The following is a 27,804-nucleotide window of genomic DNA, read 5'->3' as shown; positions in this document are numbered from 1 at the left end:
GAGCCTGGATGATTCAAGGAGAAGAGGTCCATCTGCCAGGTAATAAACATCACGATTGGATGCAACCTCTGACTCAAGAATCCCCTGAAATACCAAGGTTGGGCAGCTATGGAGAGCAGAGCTCCCTTCTTCTAACAGTATCTGCCCAAGGTTCCGCCAAGGTCCCCAATGTCCCTGTGCTGGGTAGGAGAGACCTGCTAAGGAATAGGAAATCACTGCTCTCACACAACCTCTCAGCTCGGGAACCTCCACAAGCATCACTCTGGTCAGGGCATCCATATTGCCCTGCTCTCTGCCCAGCAAAGTGGGACACAACCAAATATAGCTGCTGTCAGGCAGGGAGATGGTCGATGCACGCGTGCTGGCCAAACACCAACTCAAGAGGACTCAAGGTCATGGTTGCATTTTGCAGATTCACAGGGTACCACGTGTGAAGTAGGAACATATAGCATGCAGTGGATGCGTGACATCAGTTTCTCCCCACTCATCCAACTGGAACCAGTAATAATAAAAGGCCCAACCTCCATTGCCGCTTGTCTGTCCCACTGCTTAAACACTCCCAGGACAAAAGCTGACCAGGCCCAAATTTGTGTGTGATGCATCAGGAAACATGTCCTGTGAACAGAGGGGAGTGGGGAGGGGGAAGATGACAGTTTTCTGGCATCCCATTTAATTTATTCCAACTTTATGCAGCTCAGCTTTTCCAAAAGAGAAACAGAAAAACAAAAGAAAACTTCCTGGTTCCTAAAGAAAACAAAAAGTACAAACTGCAGATGAGAGCCAGCATGTGCGGGGTTTACATGAAAAAGCAGAACACCCTCAGATGTTAACAGAAAACAGGTAGTATTTTTACAGATACTTAGCTTTGCATGCAGCTATGTTTCCTTTATCTCTCATGTGCTCTCACTCCCTCTCATACACATCCACGTGCACACACCCCCACCCCGGACTTTCCAAAGGGGGTCCTTTCCCCATCTCCTACATTGCCACATCCAAACCCTTGCAAAGTCATGAGGCACTTAATTTGCAGAGACCACCTACATCCTTTGCACTCGGAATCTGAATTGCAGGGCCAAGAAGTGGGGGAAAAGCAACAAACCCTAGTGCTCCCCTTCTTCTAGAGCCCATTGGGTTTTTTGCTTTTCTTTTTTCAGATCAAAGTCCTCAGATGAGGGCGTACCAGCAGTGCGGACCCCAGTGTGGTGTTTCTTCAGCACCATTTGGTGTTTCTCGGCTGTGCCAGCATTTCCCAGGGGCTGATACCATCCCTGCAGGTTACAGCCAGGCAAAAAGCTGCCTGGCTTATGCAGTGCAGGCACAGGGTGCTCCCAGCCAGACCCCACACCTGCCAGGGAACCTCCTTCCTCCATCCTATTCAACCTAACCCATGGAGAACCTGGAATCTGAAGGCTGTTTGCTACTCAGAAGCATTTTGCCAGAGATGCTTTAATTCCACTCCTCCCCGCCCTGGATTTCATTTAAGGAAAGCCCAAGACTTCTACTGTAAGGAGGGGTCTTTCGCAAGTGCTCTGCAAATTGTATCCATATTAAAAAGGAGGGGGGGAAAAAAGAAAAAAAGTAAGAACATTTTTAAAATCTCCTTTCTTAGGTGACAGGGAAGTTATTTATTCCCAGCGTCAGTGTGTTCTGTACAGAACCAAATCAACAGGTGAAATAACAGCAGAGACAAATCTCTCCTCAGGGTGGCAGGTCCAGCGCAAAACCTCTCGGAGCGCCTGGAATCACTTGGATTTAATCTGTACCAATGGGGGGTGCATGTGTGTCACGGCCTTTACAAAGTAAGATATATACTGTAATTTACTTACCAAAAAAAAAAAAAAAAAAAAAAAAAAAAAAAAAGAAAAATTGTGTCCTGAATAGCAGATGCTCACTCCAGTCCCAAGCAAAAATGGAGGGACAAGGGCAGCTGCTTGGAAGGGCAGGTTTTAGATGGTTTTTTTTCCTATCTAGAAACAAAGAAAGAATGAATGAGAGAGCGAGAGAGAGAAAGAGAGAGACACTCCCTGGCTTGTTATCCTAAATCTACACAGGCATTCTTCTATCCAGCCTCAGCAAGTTCACTTAACCTCCCTCAGCATAAGCTGATCCTAAAAAATACTGGGCAATAGCCCTGCAAAATTCCCTGTAAAACCAAGCCTTTAGCCTTGTTGTCACTGAAAGGCCCCATCCTCCCAGAGCAGTGGCTGGAGCAGGGTCCCTATGGGGCTGGCTGTGCCCCAGCACCAGGAAGGGAAGCACCCAGGGGTGTTGTGGGGCAGGCAGGCGAGCTCATTCGCAACCCTTTCCCTCACTGATGCCTCCTTGTGGGATGTAACCTGACCACACCAGCATGTTCCAGCCTGGAAGCCAGGGGCTTTCCTCCTTCCCTCGCATATCATATCCTGTGCCAGGACCACTGGCTGAGCTGGGGCACAGGGGACTGGCAGGACACAAGAGGCAGGCAACACAGTATTTACAGTCTTTGGTCTTGGGGAAGGGAGGGAAAGAGGGGAAAAGAGTGGGTTTTTCCTTTGCTTTTTGTCCCCCTCCTGCCATGGCAAGGGGTTTTGCCCCCTGGGAGGTGTCAGGGAGCACATGGTGCTCCGTGCTGGAGGGTGCAGGAAGAAGCCGCAAAGCAATAGGGAGGGCAGGGCTGCAGGGTGAGGAGCAAAAAAAGACCGGTTCTCTGGCTTATGTTGGGTGAAAGACTATAAGAAAGCAGTCCCTTCTCCTTGCAATCCCCCCACCGCCCTTCCCCTCCCGTCATCCCTCCCATCCCCAGGAGCCGGGAAGGAGGGCAGCACACAGGACCCAACCCCAGTCTCTTCCAGAGCCTAAAGAGACATGCTGAAACCCATGTAAAATCCAACACTGGGGCCATGGCAAGCTGCCTCCAGTGAGCAGGATCACGTCCATCTACTGGCTTCGCATGGCATGTGCTCCCCGGTCCTCCTGCTCATGGGCTGTGTAGAAGAGGTGGCACTCGGGGTCCCCACGGATGGTGGGTGCGCCCTGGATCACCTTCCCATGGATGGGGTCCACGCACCAACACTCGCCCCGCTGCCCATTCACCGACATCTTGCACTGCATGGAGAAGAGAGTGCAAGCGTCAGAGGAGGAAATAGGGGCAACAAAGCAACCCCTTTCCCACCCCAACCAGCCCAAAGCCTGAAAATAAGCAGAGCTGGGGTTTCTCCAGTGACTTGGCACCTGTTTGGACTTAGGCAAGATTCATGGATGCTGCACTTGGGAAGACCTCAGACATCACTGCTCCAGTGGTCCAGGCTGAGGGATGGATCTCTTCTCCCAGGGGCTGTGCCAGGGACCAAGGAGCCAATTTCAATGAACTACAAGGACAACTGCCCCTGAGATGAATTGCTCTCTGTCAACTATGGATGAAAGCATCCATGGAGTCAAAAATTCCTGGGGGAATAGGGATGGGACAGACTAACAGTGGAGCTGTGTAAGCTTCTTCTGACGTGCAAATAGGGCTAAACAAACTGAAACATGAGAACAAGGGCCCCACAGCCAGATGCAAGTATGTTTCTAAACATGGTTTCAGTCTGTTCCAGAACAGAGGTAGAGCCTGTGGTGTATCTGGACCTGGACTCTGCCCCGCCCCCTGCTGCTGGTCAGCCCTGGACAAATGGCTGTTTTGCTGCCCAAGAGGCTTTTCCTGGCATTTTTTTCCCCTGTGTCTCAGATACTGACACCTGCTGGTTTTGCAAGAATGAAGCCAAGAAATCAAAATTCAGACACACATTAAGTCGTTTGAGTCCTTTTAGGCCACATAAATACTTTCAAAAGGATGCTGCACTGCAACTCCTACCTCATCTGGAAGGAATCCCTATGGCAGCTGTGGGGCCAGCCTCAGGTTGTGGAGGAAAACCAGTGAAGTGTGCTAGAAACCTTCCTGACCCCAGAAATGCTTTCTGTTTCACCTGCAGGACTGGCAAGCATTCATTCCCTCTCTGCTTTCCTCCTATAGCACAGCCCAGCCAGGACAAGACATGGCTCAAAGCACATGAAAATGGGCCTGGACAGATAAGCAGCTCTCATAGGAAAGAAGGGGCTCTGAACTAAACAGATACTCCATCTCTGGGGTGCTCGCAGCCAAGCATGGACATGGGTCACCTGTGGCTGCAGATGCACCTGGGTGTTAGTAACCTGTCCACACCACATGCACTGTTTGCCATTTATCTCACTCTTTGCACCATGTGCTACATCAACCCAGCTCTGAGCTGTGATGTACATCATTTTTAGATGAGAGGCTGCTGCTGGGAGTGTGGACAACCCTGGGGCTCTGAGTGTCCCCACTTACCTGTTTGAGATTGTACAAGCCGTGCTTGTCACAGTTGGGAATGTGGAGGGAGTAGAGGTGCTCCAGGGGACCTCGCTCATCTGGCAACCGCATAGTGGAGATGCGTTCCAGGACTTGATCCAGCTCCTGCTGACAAGGGGTCTGACAAGAGCCCAGAAAGCAGAAAACAAAACCAAAAATATCAGAGCAATGGGACAATTCAATGTCAGCACTTTGCACAACAAAAACACCAGTAGGGATGAACCTGGGTGCACCTCCTCATGGCACAGGTTTGCCACTGCAGACTTCACCCGGAGGCACCCAAATTTAGACTGCTGCACTTCTGCATATGTTGATGTGTGGAGATTCACACAGAAACACGCACATCTCTCCCATGTGCCATGTGCCTCCAGTGACTAAGAGCCCACATAGCACCAGGTCACAGGCCCTGGAGGCACAGAGGAGGAAAAGCCTTAGAGGCACTCCCATGGGTTCCACTGGTGGTGACAAGTGATATGAAGCAGAACTAATCCTGACAGATCAGGAAGGTTTCCATGAGCACAGCCCAGATCCCATGCCTGTGATGTAGTTTTGGCCCAGAAGTGCAACTCAAAACATGTGAGATCCCATCGGAATAGAGGGGAAGCTCCAGAAGCAACAGCATCCAGCAGATCCAGCCTCTGGAGGCACCTATCTTGGTCCACAGCAGCCCCAAGCCGGTGCTCCCAGCAAAGGCAGCCTGGTTGAACTATGCCTGATGTGAGCCAGAGTGAGTCCACATCTCCCTGCTTTTGCAGTTGCTGAGTTTTTTTCCAAAGGAACAGCAGCAGCGTGGGAGCTCTCTAAGCTGATGGTGCCTGCACCTTATTTTGAACCGCTGTTTTGCCTCTTCCTTGGAGGAGGCGAGGGCTGTCTTTTAAAGCCCTTTTCTGTCACTGAGCTCCCCAGATATAAATAGTCTATGTTTACAGATATATGTAGGATGGACCTTTTGGGGTGGCTTTCTGTTCTCATCGCGTCTCGTTGCCTTGACCAAGCTACCCACTAGAGGGAAACCACAGCCAAGGAGTGGAGAGCAGAGAAACGGAGAGGGAAAAAGGGGACAGGGATGACTTTGAGCACTCTCCCTGCTGCGTAAGGGCCATGCAGCCCCTGCCTGGGGGCTTTGCATCCCTGCCTCAACCTGGACTGGAGCTGCCCTGCATCAGCCATACAGCTTTCCACCTCCAATCCCTGGCACTTACATAGGGAAAAAGGGTGTGAAAAAACCAGTCCATGGGCAAAGGGCACTTACACCCCTGTGGAGGTAGGTGTTCAGCCAGCGGGACCCCCATTCCCTGGCTCTGCTGTCACAAGGTGAAGCTGCAATGAAAATAATGCCTCCTTGCCAGCACATCAAAGTTCATCAGATGGTGTGCTTGGCCTCAGCTTTCAGGCCAAAACAAACGTTTGCTTTTCTTTTTTTCTAGCCCTCCCTTTTCTCTTTCTCTTTTTTTTTTTTCTTTTTAAGACAGTTTGTGGCAGACGTCACCAAGGCTTTTGCATTCAGCATTTCCCCAGCGAGCTCACAGCTGCCTCCGTTAGCTTCCCATGCCTCCTGCCCTCTCACCCTGCCTGTTGACAGCCGCGACTTCTTCGAGTCCTCGTGGTTGTGATGGGGCTTGCCAACTTTGCCCATCTGCCGCTGCTGCTCGTTCACCTTCTCCCTCATAACCGCCAGCTCCTTCATGCCCGTCTTCATGGGCTTCCTCCCACTGGCTCCGCTCAGGATCCCCGTGGTGCCGTCCACGTGGTTCTCAGCAAAGATGTTCTCGGACCGGTCATCACCATTATCTGCAGGACACAGGGCAGCCAAGGAAAGGGTCAATCTCAGTCAAGCACTCCCTCACGTGTTCATCCCATCCTGGATTGCTTTCAAGTGTGGTTAGTTACCAAGCCGTAAAATCTTTGCATGCAAGAATTTTAAATTGCATTAGCCCTTTCATCTGGAAGGTGAGAATACATCCTTTCATTCTGGAGCTATTACCACACTAAAATACAGTTTAGAGAGCAGGGGAAATCGTTGCCGGAGAAGTTCTTTCTGGTTTTTCTTTGACCTTCTAAATTACTTCCCAAAGAATGTAATTTTCCCATAAGAAGTTCAGTTGAGTTAGGGATGCCAAGTATACTTAGGTTCCAAAATTTAAAACCACAGTGATTAGTAACAATACCTTGAGTCAATCTATCATCCCCCAGAGTATCTCCAGGAATACTTACTCAATATTAATGTGCTAAAATAAATTCTCAGGCCTGCTTTCAAAAATACCTTGCTTCTGCTTTATGGCTACTCTCATTTTCATCGAAGATCCTGCCATTTCAGTGATCGACCTTGCCATATTATCTTTCACATCATTTGTCATACAGTGCATTACTCGTTTAGCATCTATCTGCTTCTGCATTTGGCCAATTCTGCTGACCATGGCACAGCTCCATGTGTTCTGGGCCCAACTCTGCCACAGCTGCAAGCCACAAGACCCCCAGCTAATTCAGTCACTTCAAAATCAGTTAGCAGAAATCCTGGGACAAACACTGGACTTTTTCCACCACCTCCACCCTTTGCTTTGTGAATTATTCCTGTTCACTGGGCGCAGTTTCTGAGAGCAATCCTTGTCAAAGTAGGACACAACGGTCACAATGCTACAGCTACCAGTCCCTTTGCATTTTGCAGTAGCAATGAGAATAGATCTCAATTCCTCCTGTTTGCTCCAGAAGCCCAGAAGGTGACAGCTGACCCTTCCTTGGTGCCTGGTCGGATCTGGCTGAGCAAGCACATCTAACGCTGTAGCTGGATTTAGCATTGAAGTTGGCCCTGCTTTAAGCAGAAGGCTGCACCAAGACCTCCAGAGGTCCTTTCCATCCCAAATTATGATTCAACCCATGCATTCACACCACTTCTCACCGCAATAACCAAGGCTAAGTACATCTCTGCATATATCTCTGTCTATGGAAGCTCTTCAGCAGCTCCACAGGTCTCACACCAGTGACAAACCAGGCCTTTCTGGTCCTACACAGGTGACAAACACCAAGTGTTTTTTAGCACACTGCAAGGAGGAACCGCAGCACCCAGCCTCCCAACTTGAGTGTTGCTTCCGGCACCTCCAATTTCAGCTTTCTAGCACTACAGAACTCAAGCAGTTATGTAGAAGTATAGAGGTCACATCAAACTGCACAACAGAGGGTGAGCAATGTTAAAGCTTGTGTAACAACGCCTAATAATGGATCTCTCCTGCTTCTTGGAAGACTAAGCATGCAGAGCATTTACAGATTTAAATGTTTCATTTTTTCAAAAGCTGCATCATGATATTTTGTCAGAGCATAGCTCTACTGTCATGAAAGAGAGTGAAAAATCATAATAGAAGTGTTTTATTTCTGCCACAGCTTTCCAAGCTCTTTTCAGGTGTTACACACAAGGGAAGCTGCAAGAAGAGTTATATCTGAACTTATTCAGCAAATGTGTGGCTGCCTGCAGGCTGATGGCAAGAAAATGACCCAAGTGGACTGGACCAAAAGTCACTACAGCCCAGCAACCCATTCACAAGACACCATCAGCAGCTGTTTGGGGACACATCAGAAGGACTATTCCCAATCTGTGCTGCACACCAGGAGCAAAAGAACTTTCATGGTTAAAGACTGCATATTTAAAATATGAATTTAAAAGCCACTAACAGACCATTAACCCAATGGGTTTGTCCAACACTCTTTTGAACTTCCTCACCATTTTGGCCTCACATCTCCCACTACTGGGATCATATCACTTCCCAGAAATACTAAACGTGTTTGGTCGGCAGGTTTTTAGCTGCTTAGGTAGCAACTGAAAAGCAAGCACGGGGCAAAAACAATCTAACAAAGTCCATGACTTTCTTCAATACTGGTTCCAGATGAGAACTCGGACCAGGTTTCATAGCCAGATGGGCGAGCTCAAAGTCTGAGCTGCTGCCTGGCTATTGCCATCTGGCTGTCGTCCTAGAAGCTGGACAAGGAATATTTTGGGCAGGAATCTTCTGTTTATACACCAGTCTCCCTGTTAATTAGAAACACATAGTGAGAAGAGAGAAGGCCACGAGGCCGCCCTTCAGACAGGATCAAATGAAAAAGCACTGTGCAAGAGACGGGCAAGGCTGGCCAGGCTCTGATCCTCAACAAACTACTTAGGAGTGTTTTAGCCTTATGATGTCTTTTGTGCTCTACTCCTTGCTGATCCACCAAGCTGTCAACAGCTGCAGAACAAGCACAGCAGCAGGGCAGCATCTCAAGACATGCTGCAGTCTCCTGCTTCATTCAGAAAACCAATGGTACAAACTGATGGAAAAGAAGCAAATTGAAAGCGGTGCCTTCCCCCATCGATTCTTGCTCTTTCCTGCCTCCAACTAAAATATATAAACATCTGCCCAAATAAGCACTGTGCTAGTAAATGAAGGCGAGCTGGTAAGCCTCATCGGCTGATTCATTCACAAAACCTGCTTCTGATAATATTTTCTCTCATTTTTCTCACTTTCCAGTGCTAACAAATATCAGCCCAAAGAAAACCACCGATGGGAGCAGACCATGCAGGCTCATGTGCATGAACACACCCAGGGACAGGAGAGATTTGTCTTGGCTCACCGAGTGCCATCACAGAAGCAGAGACAAGAAAGGTCTAGCTGCAATCAACTGCAAGCTTTCCTTTCCAAAGCCAAGCCAACCACAGTAAGCCATAACTTCACTCTGGTGCCAAGCTGGACTGATCCATCTGGGGCTGATGCTGGAGCCCCATCACAGCTCTTCTCTCTTCTAAACCCAGTGCCATTCTTAGGAGGAGCTCTCCTGACCTGGGGCTTGCAGGGATGGGTCAGTCACGGGGGAAGGGAGATGGGACAGACAAAGCACCAGCATTTCCTTCACAGACGACCTGCATGCACAGAAGGAGGCTGAACATCAGGTGCAAAGATCACATTTCAAAGAGCAAATGGGCTGGGTAGCAATGCCAATAGTGGAGACATTAAGAGTCAAGGTCAGGAGAACACAGAGCAGCATGCCTGAGCCAAACAATGTATTTTACAGCCAGACAATGCTTTGTAATGTTGCCCAAAAGAAGTGAATTGTGCATGCTTGCATATGACTGTCCACGAACCAATTAAGTCACCCACCTACTCTATCGGTATGGGATGGGCAGGTATGCAATTGCCTCAGACATACAACTCTAAACCATTTATCATTCTGGCAAATGCCATTTTGCTGACCAATTCCAATTTACACTAAATATCTGTGAATGGAGTGGTACCATACTCCCAAACAATTATGTTTTGGAGTTCTGTTTTCCTATGGCATGTGGAAAACATCTCCTGTGCTATTTTAGATCAAAACGTAGAGAGCTTTGTGCAAGCTGGGATAAGCGCAGCAGTAATCAAAGCAGATAGCTGAAGTTCTCCTGAACACTGATGTGAAGCCCATGAAACACACCCCTCCACGCCAAGAAAATTATTTCTTTATGGCCTTTTTCAAGGAAAATTCCCATTGGCTTCAATGGGGCAAGAATTTGGCTGAGGTGAAAGCATGTTCAAATTGCCACCAGCTAACATCTGTAGGGAGCTGCGCTGTCTCGCCAACATTTTCAAAAGCGGCTACCAGTTTCCAGAGCTGACATTTTCAGGAATCTAGTTTGAGATCTCTAGTCATCTCCGCCAAGATGGCTGAGAAACAAAGGGGCTTAAAAACAACCTGCCACTTTCAGAGTTACAAGAACTAAAAAGCACCACACAAAAAAAAAAAGGCAGCTGCCTAAAGCTATAAATACATTTTTATCCCTTTGAAGAGCCCCGAAGTGTATCTGGGCTGTGGGACAGGATTGAGCTAGTAGCACTCACTTAGCACAGGAGAGCCAATCTGTATCACAGGGAACATACACCATGCCAAGTACTGCAGCCACCCTTTCTGATGCTTCTCTCCCTCTGTACTTGCTTTCCTTCAACGACAGCTCGCCTACAGTGTTTCACATGCACTTGCTGATCTGCCCACGGTGTTTGCATAGTGTTTAAGTACTGATTAAGGTCTCAGACCCACAGAAAGTTTCACCCAACTGGCTTTCGAAAACCCGCCTGGAGCCCCGCTGTATCCCATGCTGGATGAGGCTTACATCTCCATTCCACAGCAATCACAGCCTCCACTGGCCAGCACCTCCCCTCTCTAGACATCAAAGTGCTTTACATTTTATTAATTATCCTGGAGAGAGAGGTGTCCATCCTGCATTGCACACAGTAAAAACCAAAGCCAGACGAGGAACTGATGACTGAACCCAGGAGCCTGTGCTCCTGCCCTGGCACCACACCATGCACAGGAGTGACAGCACTTGAAGCTCTGGGAATGCAGCATCGAGAGAGTGATTTTTCACTCTGAGCAAACCTCTAATTTAAGTGCCTCTTCTGGGTTTTGCTTGCCACTTTATATTTTAAGGAGCAGAGCTGCCTGTCCCAGGCTGCCATGAGCAGAGAAGAGACAGGGTCTTTAAACCTGACCTTTAACATGCACAACAGCCACGGCTGGGGAATTTCTTGCAGGAAGGTGAGGAGGGAGCAGACAAACCCCAACCGTAGCCCTGATGACCTCTGCCTCGGCACTCTGTGAAGTATTTCTAGGAGAGCCCTGGGCAAAGGTTCCTCTGCAATAGCTCTGGTGTAGGTGTTGTTGATCTGGAGCTTGGGTACCTTAGAAAACGTTAGCCAGCAGAGATTGCAATTTCCTTGCAGCAGGAGCTGCCAAGAGTCCCCCCAGGCCCTCTGGCCCATCCTGCCCCAAGAAGGACCCAGGGTTTGCTGATTACCTGTGCCAAGCTGCAAAGCACTGAGCAATGGCACAGCAACCACTAGCACTCAGCTGGCAGCAGAGGAGAAATGAGAGGGCACCAGTATGCGGCCTGGCCCCAGGCATAATAGAGCCAGGCTGGATACAGCTCTCCAGAGGCAGATGAAACCAAAGCAGCCACTCAAGTTTCACTCTTCACTTTACACAAAAAAAAACCCACAACTGGAAAATGCCACAGAAGGAGCACAAGCAACAGGCCATGTAGGAGAGGAGACAATGGGAGGAGAAAGAATGAAGAAGGGACGTAGGGCAGAGAAGCAGCCCCCCTATGCTAAAATAATCTCTCTCATGGAGGCTGGCTGTGGATGCTGAGGGAAGGAGCAGAAGAAAGGACACAATTACAGATCAATTCCTCCACAGCTGTCCTCCCAACAATCAGCAGTTCAGGAGTCAAAGGCTGCATGTAGGGCCCAAGGTCCTGTACCTACGTCAGGCCAATCCCAGGCACAAGTACAGGCTGGGTGCACAATGGATTGAGAACAGCCCTGAAGAGGACTTGGAGATACTGGTGGATGAGAAGCTCAACATGAGCCAGCAATGTCTGCTCATAGCCCAGGCAGCCAACCATACCGGGGCTGCATCAAAAGAAGCGTGACCAGCAGGTCAAGGGAGCATTCCTGGGCAGCCTAAGGATGTCTATGCAAACTAAGCTTTTGGGAGGACTGGCAGGAACGCTGGTCTCCCAAATCTCTCAAAGCCATGGGCTTCCCATGAGACACAGAGACAGAGGCCAGCTCAGAATATCTCTCCATCTGCCAAGGAGCTCCTCAGGGCGGGTTCCCAGGATCCTCTGCCTGCCCGCACTCCCCAGGGTTATTTCATCATGCCAGCTTGCTAAGTAACAGCAAGGCAATTCCACAGCCAGAAAATTCCTGCATCAGTCTCCAAGGGCTTGTTTTACCTCTGTGATAAGCTGTCCACAAAGCATTCTGAGATCCCCTAGGGCCAAGAGCCCTGGGGCTCTGCAAACACCCTTTATTTTGCTGTGAGATCTTTTCAGCCCATCTCTCCTAGCAGGGAGGGCAGGACCGGGGAGGGAACGGCATGTTCTGGCCAGGGGTTGCTTAGCAAGCTTCTCTTCCTACCCCAAGCGGCTGGCACGGAGGGGTGATCCAAGGGGCACCCAGTGCCTTCATTTGGCTCGGGCATCCTGCAGGAAATGCTTTATGCTCCTCCAAAGTGCCAGTGACATTGACTCAGGCGGCACAGCTTTCAGCAGCCTGCTTCACTGTCTTTTCTCTGCCCATTCCCGGTGTCTGGAAAGAGCAATTTTCCCTCCGCCATCCACCTATCTTCAGAGTCAGGGAAAAAACCTCATACCCATGAATAGTGCCCTATAACGCACCTGTGCCACATCCCACACAGACTCCTCTGACGCCTCGGAGCAAGCCCAGAAGTGATACTGAAATGGAGCTGATGTCAGATGAGGGAAGAAGAGAGACTGAGATGTTCCTTCTCCCAGGCTTTGCTTCAGTCTTTTTTATTTTTTTTTAAAAACAAAACAAAACAAAACAAAACACCCATGTTTGTAGACTGGTTTCCCAAGGATACAGGACTTGTGCAATAAAACAGCCTGCCTCTCTGTGTTTCTGCATGTGCATGTGTTTGCATGACTGCCTGCCTCTCTATTAGTCCTCCTCCCCCTCCACCTCCCAATACAACTACAAACATGTCAGCAAATGCCAACTACCTCTCAAACAGGAACACAATTCTCAAAAATAGTTAAGTTTCATGGAAATGTGCAGCCAGGCTGAAGAGAGATAAAATAGCATGGGGTTTTTATTAGTTTTTTCCCCAAATGATTCAACTGATGAGCCACGTAGCACATCACCAGCCCACTCCATATGAACCCAGCAGAGCACAAAACACTGCTGGGGCAGGTCTTCTCCAGCTTTCCTCCTGCCAACAGCAAGCCTGCAAGTGTTGCATGCAACATCCTGTTCCCTTCCACACCAGCTGTTTCCTGCGTGCCAAGAACGATATGGGAAAACACCGTTCAAGTCCCTCAAAAATGCAGGTAAACCCTTTAAGTCCCCTCATTCATCCAACTTCCATTTATAATCCTGCTTTTCTTTCACTCACTTCTTCCCCCAAAAGTGGGTTTGCTGAACAGCCAGATATGCACCTACAGCACAGACCCTACAGACTAACCAAAAAGCCCAGGAGCCATAAAGTCTCATTTGGAGGCTGATGACAGTGGTTTTGAGCATGTGCTTAACTTCCACAGGTGTGAAAGCAGCTTGCTCAGGGGAAAGACCTTAACATGTTTAGAAGGTTTTGCTGAGTGAGGCTCTCCTAGCTCCCTGCCACCATAAAAGCATTCCCCCTTGCTAGTGAACCATATCTCAGCCCTTTCAACACACTTCTCTGATTAGCCCTCCGCAAAGCTGCAACCTCCCCATTAGAAGCAAATGAATTAACTTGAAAATACTTCCAAGCTTCAATTAATTGCACTGCAGCTTCCTGAGCTGACCTTGACCCCCTCTGTAAAATCCCCAGAGTAGCTGTTACTTAGTCATTAGGGGCTTCTGCCTGAATGAAATGAGCCATTAACCTCACCAGACCAAGAGCCTGCTTTTCTTACTCGATAACTCCTGTGTTTCTGTGTGGTCTTCAGTGTCCCATCCACCTCAAGAAGCCTACACAAACTTCTAGCACAAGCTCACCTCCTAAATCCTCAGTTCCTATGAATTTCTAAAATGAAACTAGAACATAAACCCCCCTCACTCATTTCCTACAGGTTTTACTGCTGTGTTTGAATTATTTTTATCTCCCCAGTTTGCTTTTGGAAACACAGGCTCACCTCTGACCCTAAGCCCATACCCACTGAGGCTCCTGCATCCCACAGTCCAGACTATCCAAGTACAGAAGAGCTTTCCATACAGCCCCCCTGAGGAGGCCTGTATGTTAGTTATCATCCAGATGATCCCTCCTCGGCACTGGGATGCCGCACGTTTCTTCCCTGCAGGAGAGTCAGAGGCTGGCAGTTACAGGAACTGCGTATCTTAACAAGGCTGATTCCCAAGTAAGATGTTCTGCAGCCCACCAGAAAAGGTTGATGAAAGACTGACAGTCTGGTGGACACAAACAAATTTACAATAAACACTCCTGCCTCCCTCACCCATGTTTGGAAAACGTGTATTATACAGGACCTGTTCAGACTCTTCTATTTTAAGATTATTACCTTTCTAGGTGCAGGTTGTGTCAAGAAAAGGTGTCCTCTGGCTCTGGAAGCCCAACTGTGCCCCCTTTGGTGCCTGATCATGACTCCCACTGATATCAACGGCTGACGGGAAAGTTCTAGACAGGGTATGACCAGAGGAGCCTACAGCAGAGTATTTCTGAACGCCTTCTGGGAAGGCTGTGTGCAGAGTGGCCAAAAGTCTAACCTTCCACCCTGCAGAAAAGTGGAAAAGCTTCAAAATCAGGAGGAAAAAAATACTACAAGTAAAGCAAAAAAAACTTTAAACCCCCAAAAGGTCAGAGCAGTGCCCCACCCTGCCTGCAAGAGCCGTCTCTAGCCTATCTCTGGTATTGCTCCACTCCCTTCCCAGCCACATTGGCTTCTCCAGTTATTATGACTGTTGCGTGCAAACAGAATGAACTTCAGCCATTTGTATTACTAGTTTTTAAATAACATCTCACTTTTCCACAGTCAATTTTCCAGACAGCAGCTCAGTCCAGGGCTCCCTTCACCACCTACCCAAATCTAACTGCACATTTCCTCAAAGTCTGCCTTTTCCAAAACGCACTAATATTACAGTAATTCGTTCCTACCTTCTCCTCAGAAGCCCTGCCAGAGCCCAAGAGCAATTACCGCCAGTGTGACCTCAAGGGTCTTCTGCAGCTACTGTCCCCATGCAGCCCCTTAGCAAGCAAAAGCCCTCAAATCCAACCCTGTGACAACTTTTTCCCCAGGGACAGAGCATGAGTGCCTCCGAATAAAACCAGGGCATTGAACCGTAGGCAGAAAGAGCCAGTAACTACTGTAACTCAGTTTTGAGTTTCTCCTGCCCACTAGCATCTCCCAGCTACCTTCAGCACCCACAGACAATATCCTTCCCTTCTTATAGGGGTTATTACTGACTTACCATATCCCACATATAAGCACTGAGTTGGGCTGTTCGCAGATTGTGTTTTTTTCTCATTTGATGGTCAAGCTCAACAACACTGCAATTTCAGATTATGTCAAAACACTTTGTTCATCTATTCTTGGGGCAATATTTCACTCAGTTTTGCAGTCACTTTGCTGGATTTCTTTAACCTTTGTTTTATCCTTCTCCCAGGCAGGGGCAGAACTGAATTTGAACCCTCATGTTAGAGTACACCATGTGAAGGGACTGAATCTGGTCTTGCATGTGTATTTATTATGCACATTTACTATATCTTACTACGTTTATTGATTGAACTAAGGCAACTGCTACTCTCTAGGTGTAAAATCTTTATTTCAGTCACAGTGTTGTATCAAAAACCAGGAGTTTTGCCAAAAGTAAGACTTGCAGATCTGTCCCACTACTGAATGACACATGGACACTTGCAATAACACCATGAAGCGCTCAGACTCATGGACAGGCTACCAGAAGGCAGCAATTTACTGCAGATGGTTTGATCTGCAACAACTGCTTATGGCATACAACAGCCATGCACATTCAAGTAATGCAAGTTAACTTTACGGTCCTTCAGTGACTTCCAACCTCCAGAGCCTACAGCGTGGCTGGATCAATGTCACTTGGCTTTCAGAAGGAGAAGTTTCCTCCCACAGAGGTGAAAGGGAAGCATTGCAAGGCAGCCTGCTGCTTTGCGCTGCTGCGTCACTGCTTTGGTCTCTTGCCTTTACAGAGAGAGGGGCTGGACCTCACTTTGTTTCCAAATGAATCTGTATTTGGGGCCACCCATGAAGCTGCCCAAGCTCCAGCTTCAGGAGTACACAGACTCCCACTGAGCAAAAGGCAGGAAGAGAGTAATAAAACTGTGGTAGAGGAAGGAAGAAAAGAAAGGGGAAGATCGGTCGGCTGCATTCCCAAGGAGGAGGGAGGCATTGCAAAGTTTGAAAAACAGACCACCACAAAACACAGGGCGATGGAGATGGATGTGATAAGCCAGCTGAACAACTGGAGGGGAAACTTGTGTGTGCAGTCAGCTTTCTGCACAAAACAGCTCCAGAAAACACTTCATGTACACCCCACCAGCACGCTGAGTACCAAGTGCCCTTGTGTGCTTGCTGTGCACCTGATCTACACAGCACCCCTCTCCCGGTGGGAGGATCTGGCTACCATCTAGAGGCTTGGAAGATACCCAGGCTTGCAGAAAAGAGCCCTTTAAAGGGAAAACCACCCATACTTGTATTAACAAGCCAAATAGTTAAAATACTAAGCTTCTCCAAGAAAACACCTGGCTTCAACAAAGATGGGTGTTTGCATGGAGTTCACCCCAAATCACTGGACAGCTTCAGCTACTTGTGGCACACTGATAAGTTTATGTACCCCTCCAAACCAAGCTTGCATGTGGTCTAAGCATGGTCTGGGAAGCCTTCCCCGCCAATACCCAGGCAACTGCTCTGTTGCATGTATCACTCACTCACCCTTGTGTGTTGCAGGTATTGCACAGCACATCAGTAACACATTTTACCTGGCCTTTATCCATCTCCTTACAGCTAAAAGCATTTCACAGTTTTCTGCTACATTTTTTAACCCCTAGATTTTCAAAACGAGATGTAGCAGTCATTTAAGAGCACATATCTCCCCAAGCACAGGGTGTGAGGAAGGAGCACATCAAGGAGGCCACTGGATCTGCTAGGAGCACTAAGGTGGGAGGCTGTCATTGGATAAATTGCCCTGCAGTACCATAATTAACCCATCCTCACTGCTCTCAGACAGACCACCACAACAGAAAAGTACCATAACCCAGGTGCAAGGATCCAGGAGCCAAGGGGAGAGTGGGAAACCTCAGCCCTGAGCACCCACATACCATTTCAGTGCTTTCATCAGCACTCAGAACAGAAGTGTTGCTGCACCATTCTTTGTCGGGAAGGTACCCGCTTCCATCACACTCCATCCGTAAAACTCCACTTGATTAGAGCCACTGTTGCCACATCTGTTAGTGCTTTAAAGCACATACATCTGGCTTAACTGAGCACTTGACTTTATTGCTGCTTTATCTCTCTTTGCTGAACAGGCCTTGGGGAGAGGGTTTTGTGCATTTTGGGATTGGTTTATTTTCCTTCTCAGTTTCTTTTTTTTTTTCTCCACTGAAATACCACCTGAAGCAAGAACAAAATCCCCTGTGACAGCTTCTTACATGCTGGGGGCTGCTTTTAGGAAAGTCTCCCCTCTAGACAGTAAAGCCCATCCTAAGTATCCTGGTTTACGTGCTCCAAAGCTGCAGAGCCTCGACACACCAATCCTCCTCCCACTCTCCCTCTGTCTCCCCTGGAAAGAAAATCAGAGTTACTGGCAGACAGTGTCGCAGTACATGCCAGGCAGAAAAGAAAGAAAAGAAAAAGGTTCTTGCTGCCCCTGCAGTCTCTGAAACTTTACCTCTGCCAAGTTACAACAAACAGGAAAAGCAGAATCAAAACACAGCCCCCACGTCCCCCTCCATCCACCCCGCACAAGCTGCGCTAGTGCCAGCTACCGCTCACAAACAATCACACTGCGAGCCTCCACTGGCACATCCTTCCAGGTGGCCTGAGCAAGAGAAAAGCCCAGCTCAGGAAGCCTGCATCCGATGCATGGGGTGCTTGAAATCCCTTCCAGGAAGCGCAAAGGTCCTTCATGCCCCCAGACAGAGGAAAGGTTAGCCTCAAGACCCTTTGCCAGCTCCTACGCTGGAAGATGCTTGTGTTTCCCTGTGAAAGGAGAAGCCAGGCACACAGTAGCTGGGAACAGAGAGGCGTACTAGCTGCAAAGTTGGCTGTTTTCCAAGTAAGCCACCCCAAGTGCTTCCTAGCCATTGGGAGAACAACAGAAGTGGTCTCTCCTGCAGGAAAGATTTGGGGCACCATTGCTGGGCTGCAGCATCCTCCCAGGGATCCATGCCCAACATCATTCCACAGCTTTCAGGCCATGATCTGGCATGGGCAAGTACTAGCAGTGTCTCCAAAGCCTGACTTTAAAACATTGCCCCAGATAGTGTTTCTCTTGCCACAGACTGAGGCTGGGACCACTCAGCAGGCAGCCTGGCTTTCACCGAGCACCAAATGCCCAGGAGATGCATTATGCTAGTTGACGCTAACACAGGATGCAACCCACACACAGCCCAGGAGCTTTATACCTGCTAAAAGCAGGACAATCTGCTGAAAGGAAAACTACTGCAGCTTTCAGATGAAAAATAATGCCTCATCACACCACCACACATTATGGCTGTGATGCAGAAATACCCACAATCTGTTTTGGACACTGAGAAGCAAGATCCTTAGTGACACTTCTTGCTTTTCATGCCCATCAGGTACTTTCCTCATCCTCAGCAGTCACCTCCCAAAAAGTGCTGCCCTAAATGTCAGCTACAAGTTCCCCTGCCCTCCCACCCACAAGGGAGCCCTGTTCAGCCAGTGCCACATCTTATAAGCTCTGGCTTTCAACTCTTCCAATGGAAGCAGGCGTTGATGTCCTGGTTGTCCCTCTTCCTACGAGAGTAAGATATTCAAAGCACTGACAGCTTTCCCAATGCTGTGTTCCAGTTTGATTTCATGCTGTGGTGCCGAGTCCAACCATCTTTTATCCCTGCTGCCTGGTATCTTTTCTCAGATGTCTAAACACAAAAGCCACCCCTGAAGCGAGCAAAAAGCAAGGCGTACTAGCAGCAGCCGAATGAGTTCCCCTGGTCTTTCCTGTCCCAGTCCAACAAGACTTCAAGCCCAGGAGAAGAAACGTCTGAATAGTGAAGTGAAAGAGGGTCAAAATGTAATTAAGCTCTGTACTTCCTATCCCAAACTGTTCGTCAGTGTTGCTGTGGGTCTGAGAGTTACTCAGGCACTCTTGTTTCACCAGAGAGGAAAATAGTCCTGTCTTCAATAAGACAAGCTCTTCTGGATTCCTTGGGAAAAAGGCAGTAAGCAAATTACAATTTCTAAACGTCTCCCTGTCCTCTTCCCTTCCTCCAGCAAGGCTCATATGCACAAAGCAGAGATATCTTTCCTATCAAAAAAAATCCCTCTTTCGGCTTTCCAGCTGAACCCAGCTGGACTCTACCCCCAGGAAGAGCAACCAAAGTCATCCTCACAAGGACACCCCATCCTCCAAAGTTTGGGAAGGCAGAGAACTTAGATAATGCAGTACCTTAAAAGCAAAACCTGCAACTGGAGCCTTTGACTGCACATCCTCTGCTCAGTGTCCCATGAACTGAGTATGGCTTACGTGCAACCCATGTTAACCTCCCTTCAACCAAGAGCCATGGAGAGCAGACAGTGGAGGGCATCTGCAGCCACGCTCACCAGTGAGAGAGGGAGCAGGCTGTGGTGTTTCTTTGTGCAGAGATCAAACTGGTCACGAGTCCGAAACACAAGCGGATCATGATGCAGAAGCTCATCCGTGCAGAGTTTGAGGGAGGAGTACAGCAGACACATCCAGCTACACGCAGCTTGTTTGAGGCCATAGCACATGACTCTTCTTCCTGTCTCCTTGCCAAGGCACCAGTGTACTCTTCCAGCACTGGATTGTAATCTCAGTCATCAACCAGCAGCTACAGAGCTTTCTGAGCCACAGGCTGCGCATAGATCTTCATATTTCATAGCCAGCCATCCCTCTATGAATCTCTATACTTCCTTCTAGAAGCCATTTATATTATGGACATTCCCAGATTCCTACAACAATGATTTTCATGGTTTAATTCTGTGTCCTGCTCCCTCAGATGTGTTGCTTGATCTTTTCATGGGATGCCAAATGAAACTGAAAAATAGTGATCTTTTTGTTCCTCCTCATATTCACAATTTCATAGCTTTCCATCTCAGCCCACAGGAACAAGTTAGCAGAAAGACCTAAAGACCAAAGTGCAAGTCTTCATACTTTGGTGAGACAGGTTTTGAAGACTGCTTAATCAAAGGCTGACCTTCAGAAAGCTATGTGCATCTGCTGTGTGCCACACACACCTCCATCACACCTCCGAAATCAACTGCAGCCCTCACGAGGGGCTAGGAGCCAGGACACCTCTTCTCCGAAGAGAAAGAAAAAATGCCCAGCCTTTTCACAAATACAGGAGGCCTTGGCACAAGCCAAGGGCACAGGAACAGAGCCAAAGCACATGGAAAACAGCAGCAGCAGCAGTTCTTACTGCTGCCTGTCTAATTGGAGAGCTGGGATGCAACCCCAGAGTGAGGGATTCGTTGCAAGCTCCTGACAAGCTGCACATGACACCCCAACACAGGGCAAGAGCCCTCCAGTGCCACTCCCATTGCTGCCCCAACAGCCCCAGCCCATCAGCAGTCGCTCTCAGCACAGGCTGCTCTTTCTCAAAAGCCTGCAAAGCGTGTTGGCTGGGTCCCAATGAAAGCACCTTCTAATGGGATTTTTCAGGTTTCAAGGATATCAGTGTCTGGCACAGGCTGAAGTAATTAAGAGGACGTCCAGCAGACAATCTGGCATTGATTAACTGGCTATTTACCACTGAACATTACAAGTCCCACTCTAAAATTCTGCACCAAAACACTTGCTTTTTTCTGTTGGGTTTTTTTTTTTGGGGTTTTTTTTTTTTACTCCATTGCCCCTTCCCTACCTTTCACAAAGCCCAATTGTGGCCCACCTCACACCACCCCCTCGGCCTCACTTAATAAACCATGATGGTGTCAGCTGGGCTAAAGCTGGAAGGCTTGCTGAGGGTTACAGTGGGGAAAAAAAGTGTGTTGTTCTTGGCAAACAGATAAACTCTGATAAAGTCACTGAACAAGCCTCAAGATGGACAGCCACATGCACTTGCAATCATCATGTTGCATTTGACTCTTCCTATTGAATGCCAAGGTAAGAAAATCCTTGGGCTGCTCTCATTTCTACCAGCTTCACTGGGGTAGCCCCTACACAACCACAGATCTGTTCCTCATCAAGTTCTTCCAGATCAGAGACATCCCTAAAGCTTCAACAGCTGAGTTATAGACTCATTTCACTACATCTCCTTCCTGCATCACATAGAAAGCGTGCCTGGAAGAGCAGCAAAGAGGTAACTATGGAGGGAAGGTTTGTAGCCAGCAGTGAAGAGTAATCGGTGACATTTAACACCTCACAGGCGCAGTAATGCAAATTCTGTGGGGAGAGGGCATTCAAAGATGGGATTTGTTACAGCAGCTGAGACAGTTGGCAGGTCCAGTTTCACTGGAAGCAGTCTGGGTCCACTGCCCCAGCGGAGGATGCCATGCAGCGGGCTGAGCAAGCCCTGTAAAGTTCAGCAGTGGCTCTCATGCAACAGCCAAACATGCAGAAAACAAAAGGACAGTGGGTTTTTAAAAGCAATAGCTGTTTCCATACAAAGACCAGACTGCATGATGCACCACGTGGGCCACCTCTTTCAGATACACCAAGCTAATTATTAGAGTACTTCCACACTCTCTACATGAAATATGACCAGCAGATGTGTCCTCCCCTCTCTTTAAAGAAGTAGGAAGTCCTTCCATTCTCTAAGCTCTAAAGGAACGAAATGAGCGAAATGCACTCAGCACCTCCAGTATTTGGGTCCTCCCCAGCAAAACTATCATCTCTGATTCCAGTGCATCCCCAGCAGCACGGCTGATGCATGAGAAGGCCAGAGATCAGTAGGGCAGGACTCTACCTCTTCTGGTGTCTGCAGAATACGAAGTAAATTGACGGGCAGCACAAATATTTATTATTAAGGAAGCATAAGAGAAGAAGAGAATGGAAACTGCTAATCAGTACTGAAAAGTAAAAGTGAATAGAACCTGCAGAGAAAATTCCCCACAAGCTTCTTATTCATCCCTAAAATACAACTGTAATGGAGCACCAGAGAAGCACGCAGGATAAATCAGTCAGATAAGATATCAGGAAGGAAAAAGAGCAACCAGGGAAAAATTGACCTCATCTATAGTTAAATATTTAAAGACTAAAAAGGAATTAATGACACTTGCAAATTGTCAACTGTTACTGAGATGAAGACTTTACTGGATGAGACAGACATGAATGACCCAACTAATGAGCCACTGGCACAGCTTACAAAAGGCTTGTGATGGTGGTTGTGAGTGATTTCATAGTCAAAATTTAATGTCTTGTGTAATGCTGTAGTTAAAACAGCAATTCATGCAGCAAAAATATGTGGTCTGAACCAGACCAAGAGTCAGGCTTAAGGACAGGGGACACACATTCTGGCCTTAAAGCTGTCAAAAATGAACCCAAATGTACCAGAGATGGATGCACCTATGAGAAGACATCTCATGAGCTGACCCCTAAACGGAGTAACTTGGCCAAAGAGAAGAGCAGTGCTTAGATCAGACCTGCTACTGTGCAGCTGGTGAGAGTGAGACGGAGGTCTCTAGATGATGATTCCTTATAAAAGCAATGTTGATCACTTGCCACAATTGATAAGGTTAGCATAAATCCTTTAATTAGACAGGAAAGAAGGCAATGTCTATATAATGAAACAACCCCAGAGACTGACAAAGGAACAAACTCTTAATAGAGCACCAGGTGGTGGAAGATACGAGGAGTCATTGGAGAAGTCATCCAGACAAATTAACTGAAAATGGCAGAAGGCTGATGAATATTTGGCCCTGAAACAGCCACCAGCCTCCCTGGGATGTTCCCAGAATGAAATTGTAGAATGAGCCATAAATAGTCTGAAGTGCATCTTGCTCCTTTGCCCCAAAGACAGCATGCCTACAGTTAGGGAACTTAGAGGTGGGGAGAAGAAAATGCCTAAAATTCAGCCTTTACTGAGTCACGGGAATAAAATACTTTACAGCAATCTACAAAGGACCACTGTAAGATGGTGTGAAGAGCCTTCTAGAAACCTTAAAACCATGTGACACCACTCAGTTTCTCTCCTGCCAGCTGCTGTTTCATTTGCAATTAAAGTATCAGAGATGCCAACTATCCTTCTCCCCATTTGTGTTGGTGCTGTTGGCCTCAGGCAATGCACCTGCTACCTTCTCTTGAGCAACTGATTGTCTATCAAGGGCTTCCTAACTTTACCATATTATGTAGTTATTGGCGTTGTATGAGGGCTTGGTTTTAAACCACTACTCATTACCTCCACTGCAAATACTTTCTGAGCACTTGCCATTTCTCCATTCCCCATATCCTCTTCCATTGAAAGTTTAAGGTCACAAAGTACAGATTTCCTCACTTCAGTTCCCCTCAAAACTAGAATAATTTGGCTTGGCTGCAGGGCAAACTCTACAGCCTAGAGAAAACAAACACATAGGACCCTTCTGTTACCCTGAAATGCTGAGCAATAAAATTTCAGTAAATAAATAAATACAAGGAAAGTTGCTTTAGGTCAGAGTATGTCATGCTGCTTGGTTTGCTACAATTAAAAATAAAATCTATTTAACAAAAGAAAACAGATAAGAAGACTAGGGTCCTGCACCTAGAAAACAGTATTAACAAAAGATAGCAAAAAATCTCTACATCTCCATTGCCTTTGAATATTCAGTACAGTAACTTATTGTGAAAGAGGAACACTGCTTCAGCCTAGATCCAACTGCACTTTGAACGGGACTCCAAATTTTGAGAGCACAATTTATTTTTAATTTGGTAGATAAATATTGGTCTTTAACAACCACTCTCTCATGACAGAAGTTCCCTTTTGCCAAGCCAAAGGAACATTAGTAAGGCAAGGTTGGCCCTACGTTTCCCTGTGCACTGACAAAACCTGCTCATCCCAAGAACAGAACTAAAAAAAATTTAAAAAATAAAAATAAAATCTTGTTTAAGGGAAAACCCAAAATCTTCCCTGTTATTAGTGCAAGGATGCCCTGAGCCACTGGATGTGGGGACTTGCCAACAGCCACATGGCACCACCCTCCTTGGGGACAGCAAAGCATCTGCACTTTTCTGAAGGTTTCACCTGGAGAAGGTGTCCTAGGACAGTGCTCTAGCCAGCAGAAGATACTGGATATTACCAGGGCCGCGTTACGGTGTGCTGTTCTCAAGCCAGCACTCTTTTCTAACCCATGGCACTATTTCCCTTCCCCATCTTTGTTACCCTCCTGTATCTCAAGGGAGCAGCCAAGCCCTCCCTGTGGCACATGCTCCTGCTCCCCTGGAGCTCATCCCTGCATCTGTGCCTGCCCACATCAGGTTTTTCAAGCTCAGGACTTTGGCCAAGGGTTTGCCAGCTGCTTTCAGAGAGGTGAACACTTCTCCCCGCCCCCTGCAGGACAGTTCTCTCTGCATATAGGGTGAGCCTGGATGGTTTTGCAAAGCAAGACACGAGTGGCAGTCTGCCCTCACTCTGGGATCAATTAGAACATACAGGTGATAGTTGTCCACTGATAGATTTTGCTAGCAGAACTCTCATTCATCAAAGTTTCCACTCTGTGCTATTCGGTTTATCCCATTCCTGACCCTGTCATCCCTTCACAACATTTAGGATAAAGTGTTTTTGTGAGCCTTCTCTCTCCATGACAATGAACCTATCTCAGCACAATCACAAGGGTTCAACACCTACAATTTTAACCAGGGCCATGATTGCAAACCCATCGGCAGGTACACCTCACTTCTTACTCCTGGGGTCCTCTACAGACAAATTCCACCATTTCCACACAAACCTTTGTCACTCCCTCGCCACTTCTCTGACTCCCCTTGTCCCTATTTAAGGAATATTTCCTCACATTCATTTGCATCTACTGCTCCATGGGAGATCACACAGACCAGATCACTGATTTTTTCAGAAAAGCGCAATATATCAGAGAAAAGAATCAGCACAGCTTGGCATGATCCACCTTTGCTTCATCTGCTTGGCATTTACCTTCAAGTCCTTTATTACTCTGTGCTCCAGATCTGCCAGTGTCATCCACAGCTGGAGCTGGATGAATGGGTCTGTATTTGTTTCAAACACTCCCCCACCTTTGGTCATCTGAAATACTCTGTCCCTGTCTCCCATTTACCACTATGACCTAAAAATCTTCATACACGAATACAGTAATTCTTTTTCTGCTGCTGTTCTGGTTACTTCTGAAAGTGAGGCCAGTGTTCCTGCCTTCTGCTCTCAGACCAAATTAAATCAATTTAATTCAACTTTTGTTTTTCCCCTCAGTTTTCAAGGTTTCCACATCCTCATCCCATCAAAGTGTACCGAACACTGAAGCAAAGTTTGGTTAATACTGGAGCCATACCTAGATCATCTTTAATCTCCAGTTGGTCCTCACTGCACAGCGGCTTCAAGTCTCTTTTTATTTATATAGCTGAGAAACCTGTTGCTATTTGTTTTAATTTCCTTTGCCAGGCCTAACACAGCTTGACTTTTGGCTATTCTCATTTTATCCCTACCCCTCCTGACCTCTAAGACAATGCTTTTTTGCCAATTAGTCTTTTTTTCCACTCCTTACAGACTCTCTGTTTAATCCCAACTATCGTTTTTAAGGTGGCTATTCAGCAGCTTCAGCCTGGAGCCCTTTCCTGCCGTGTTTTCCCCCTTCGCTTGGGATCTCTGGTCCAGATAGTTTCTGGACCTCTGAATTAGAGAGAGGCTCTGCATGATCTGCATTCAAGTTCTTATGCTTCTCTGCCCAGATGACTTCACCCACCAGGTTTTTTCATTTTTCAAAGTTTGCCCTTTCAAAAAGACAAGTACCCTAGTTCCAGACCTACTTTTGTTTAGGCTTCCATTTAATTTAAAAGGAATCCGTTTTATGAACACTAAGCCCAAAATTCCTCTGTACAACCAGGCTCTCCTGTAACATCAACACTAGTTACCAAAACAAAGCCTAAAATAGCACCTCCATTTGCTAGTGCTGTTACTATTTAATGAAAAAAATCTGGGCTATCCCTTCCAGGAATATCTGTGTTTTACCTTATTAATACAATGTGTTTGCCAACATGTATTCCTAGATATTAAGATACATTCCTAAGTTCCCACAGCAATATTATTTTGGTAACATTTATCTTTCTAATAACATTAGAGAGAGATCTATACACACAACCCCTGCCATCCTTCATTTCACAGTCTGCAGCTCTTATCTGTCTATCCTCCCATGGCTATTTTCCAAGGTACTTAGATGAACTGCAGTCTCCTCAGGTATTTTGTAAATACCTTCAAGTGGTCCTATCACCAGGATATCTCTCAAAACAACCAGCCTATCAAAGGAACAACCCTACCAGCTCAGACCACAGAGCTACATAGTCTCATCTCCTGCAGCAGGCAAAAAAAAGCAGGTGGAGATCGAAGACTGACTGATAGAATTCTAACCCTCATTAACTGCCACAGTCTCCCCTTGAGCTGTTAGAAATTTTAAGCATTCACAGCATCGTCTGGAAAGCAGTCCCACAACTCAGCTACTGATTCTATGAAAAGGCATTGACACAAAGGCACATCCCTTTATTTGGGCAGCATCTGACCTCCCAGAGAGGTCAAAAAAGACACATAAAACACCTTCAAAAGGCAAGCCTGGAAACAAGCTTTTACAACTCTGCTAGATACTAGAAATCCTGGTTTCAATGGGGAATTTGGCTTTATTGTCTGCTGTAGTTCTCTCCTGCCTCCTCCCAGCTAATTCCATGTTCAACAGATGGTACATTTTCCTTCATTTCCCTGTAGAAGATAACTTCCTTAATTTCACTTTTTTTTTTTTTTTTTTTTTTGCTAACACACCTCTCATATGCAGGTATCAAATTACATTTCTCTCCAACAACCTATCTGATAACCTGCCTCATTAAGCTTGGAGTAGTTGTTCTCAAAATGAAGGTAGCTTTGAAGATTGCTGTCTCTGTTCCGGACTTCAACTCACGTACCTGAAAGTTTGGCCACCAGCCTAATAGTAGAGGTTACCTTTCCCCACAAACCTTGTCTTGTCTATGCCTTTAGACTACTACACCTAGGACAACAACATTATCAGTCCACATAGCCTACAAGCTAGTGTTTGTTGTGCCACCAGTTCTGGGGCCTCTGACTTCTGATTGCAGCCAACCAGCCCCTCCTCCTTTCCAAGGATACTATTAAAGAAAACAAAAACAAACCGCCACACAAAAATATCCCCACAAAAACCCTTCACAGAAGATCATTTAAGTATTTGCTACTGGTATCCTCATCTTGGGTCTGTTTGAGATGGAGTCAGTAGTATTGTCTCAGTGTGAGGGACTGTGAATGGACTTGCCATGGAAGTCACAGGCTCTGGCATGTTTCTTCATCAAAACCAATGTTATCCAAAAAAAGAGACAATGCAAATGAAAGAGGACGAATTAGACTGAAACAAAAATGGATTCTCGTGAACTAATAAAGTCCCGGTGTCCATTCTGTTACTAACTGTGGGGCCAAAGAACTTCGCTTTCAGTATTGTATTTGTTCAAGCTCCCACTCCAGTTTTAGTGCACTGTGTTTCACAGTGAAGTCCTTGAAAGCAGCTAATATGGCCCTGGCCATAATCTGTCTAAGGTAGTTTATGCTGATTCAATATAGCTGACTTCAGGGAAGTCAGTCCTGACACCAGAAAGGTCCCATAAATAGGCTCAAGGCGAAGTTCATAGCCTGGGATT

The 27,804-nt window shown here is 47.1% G+C and overlaps 1 protein-coding gene across 1 annotated transcript in view; it reads right to left on the bottom strand.

The window, feature by feature from the left end:
- Positions 1–51: 51 nt before the first annotated feature.
- Positions 52–27,804, bottom strand: part of IGFBP2 (insulin like growth factor binding protein 2) — a 62,433-nt gene continuing 34,680 nt past the window's right edge. The window contains exons 2-4 of the mRNA XM_054069866.1: positions 5,910–6,133; positions 4,322–4,462; positions 52–3,084 (exon numbers count right to left, since the gene is read on the bottom strand). Coding sequence (XP_053925841.1) covers positions 2,917–3,084; positions 4,322–4,462; positions 5,910–6,133 — 533 coding nt within the window. The 3' untranslated portion in view covers positions 52–2,916. The remainder of the gene's footprint in view (positions 3,085–4,321; positions 4,463–5,909; positions 6,134–27,804) is intronic.

Source organism: Cuculus canorus, chromosome 6 (genome assembly GCF_017976375.1).
Source record: "Cuculus canorus isolate bCucCan1 chromosome 6, bCucCan1.pri, whole genome shotgun sequence".
In the NCBI taxonomy this organism is placed as follows: Eukaryota; Metazoa; Chordata; class Aves; order Cuculiformes; family Cuculidae; genus Cuculus; species Cuculus canorus.
Note: the sequence above shows the minus strand (reverse complement) of the source record. Positions and strands in the feature narration are given on the sequence as shown.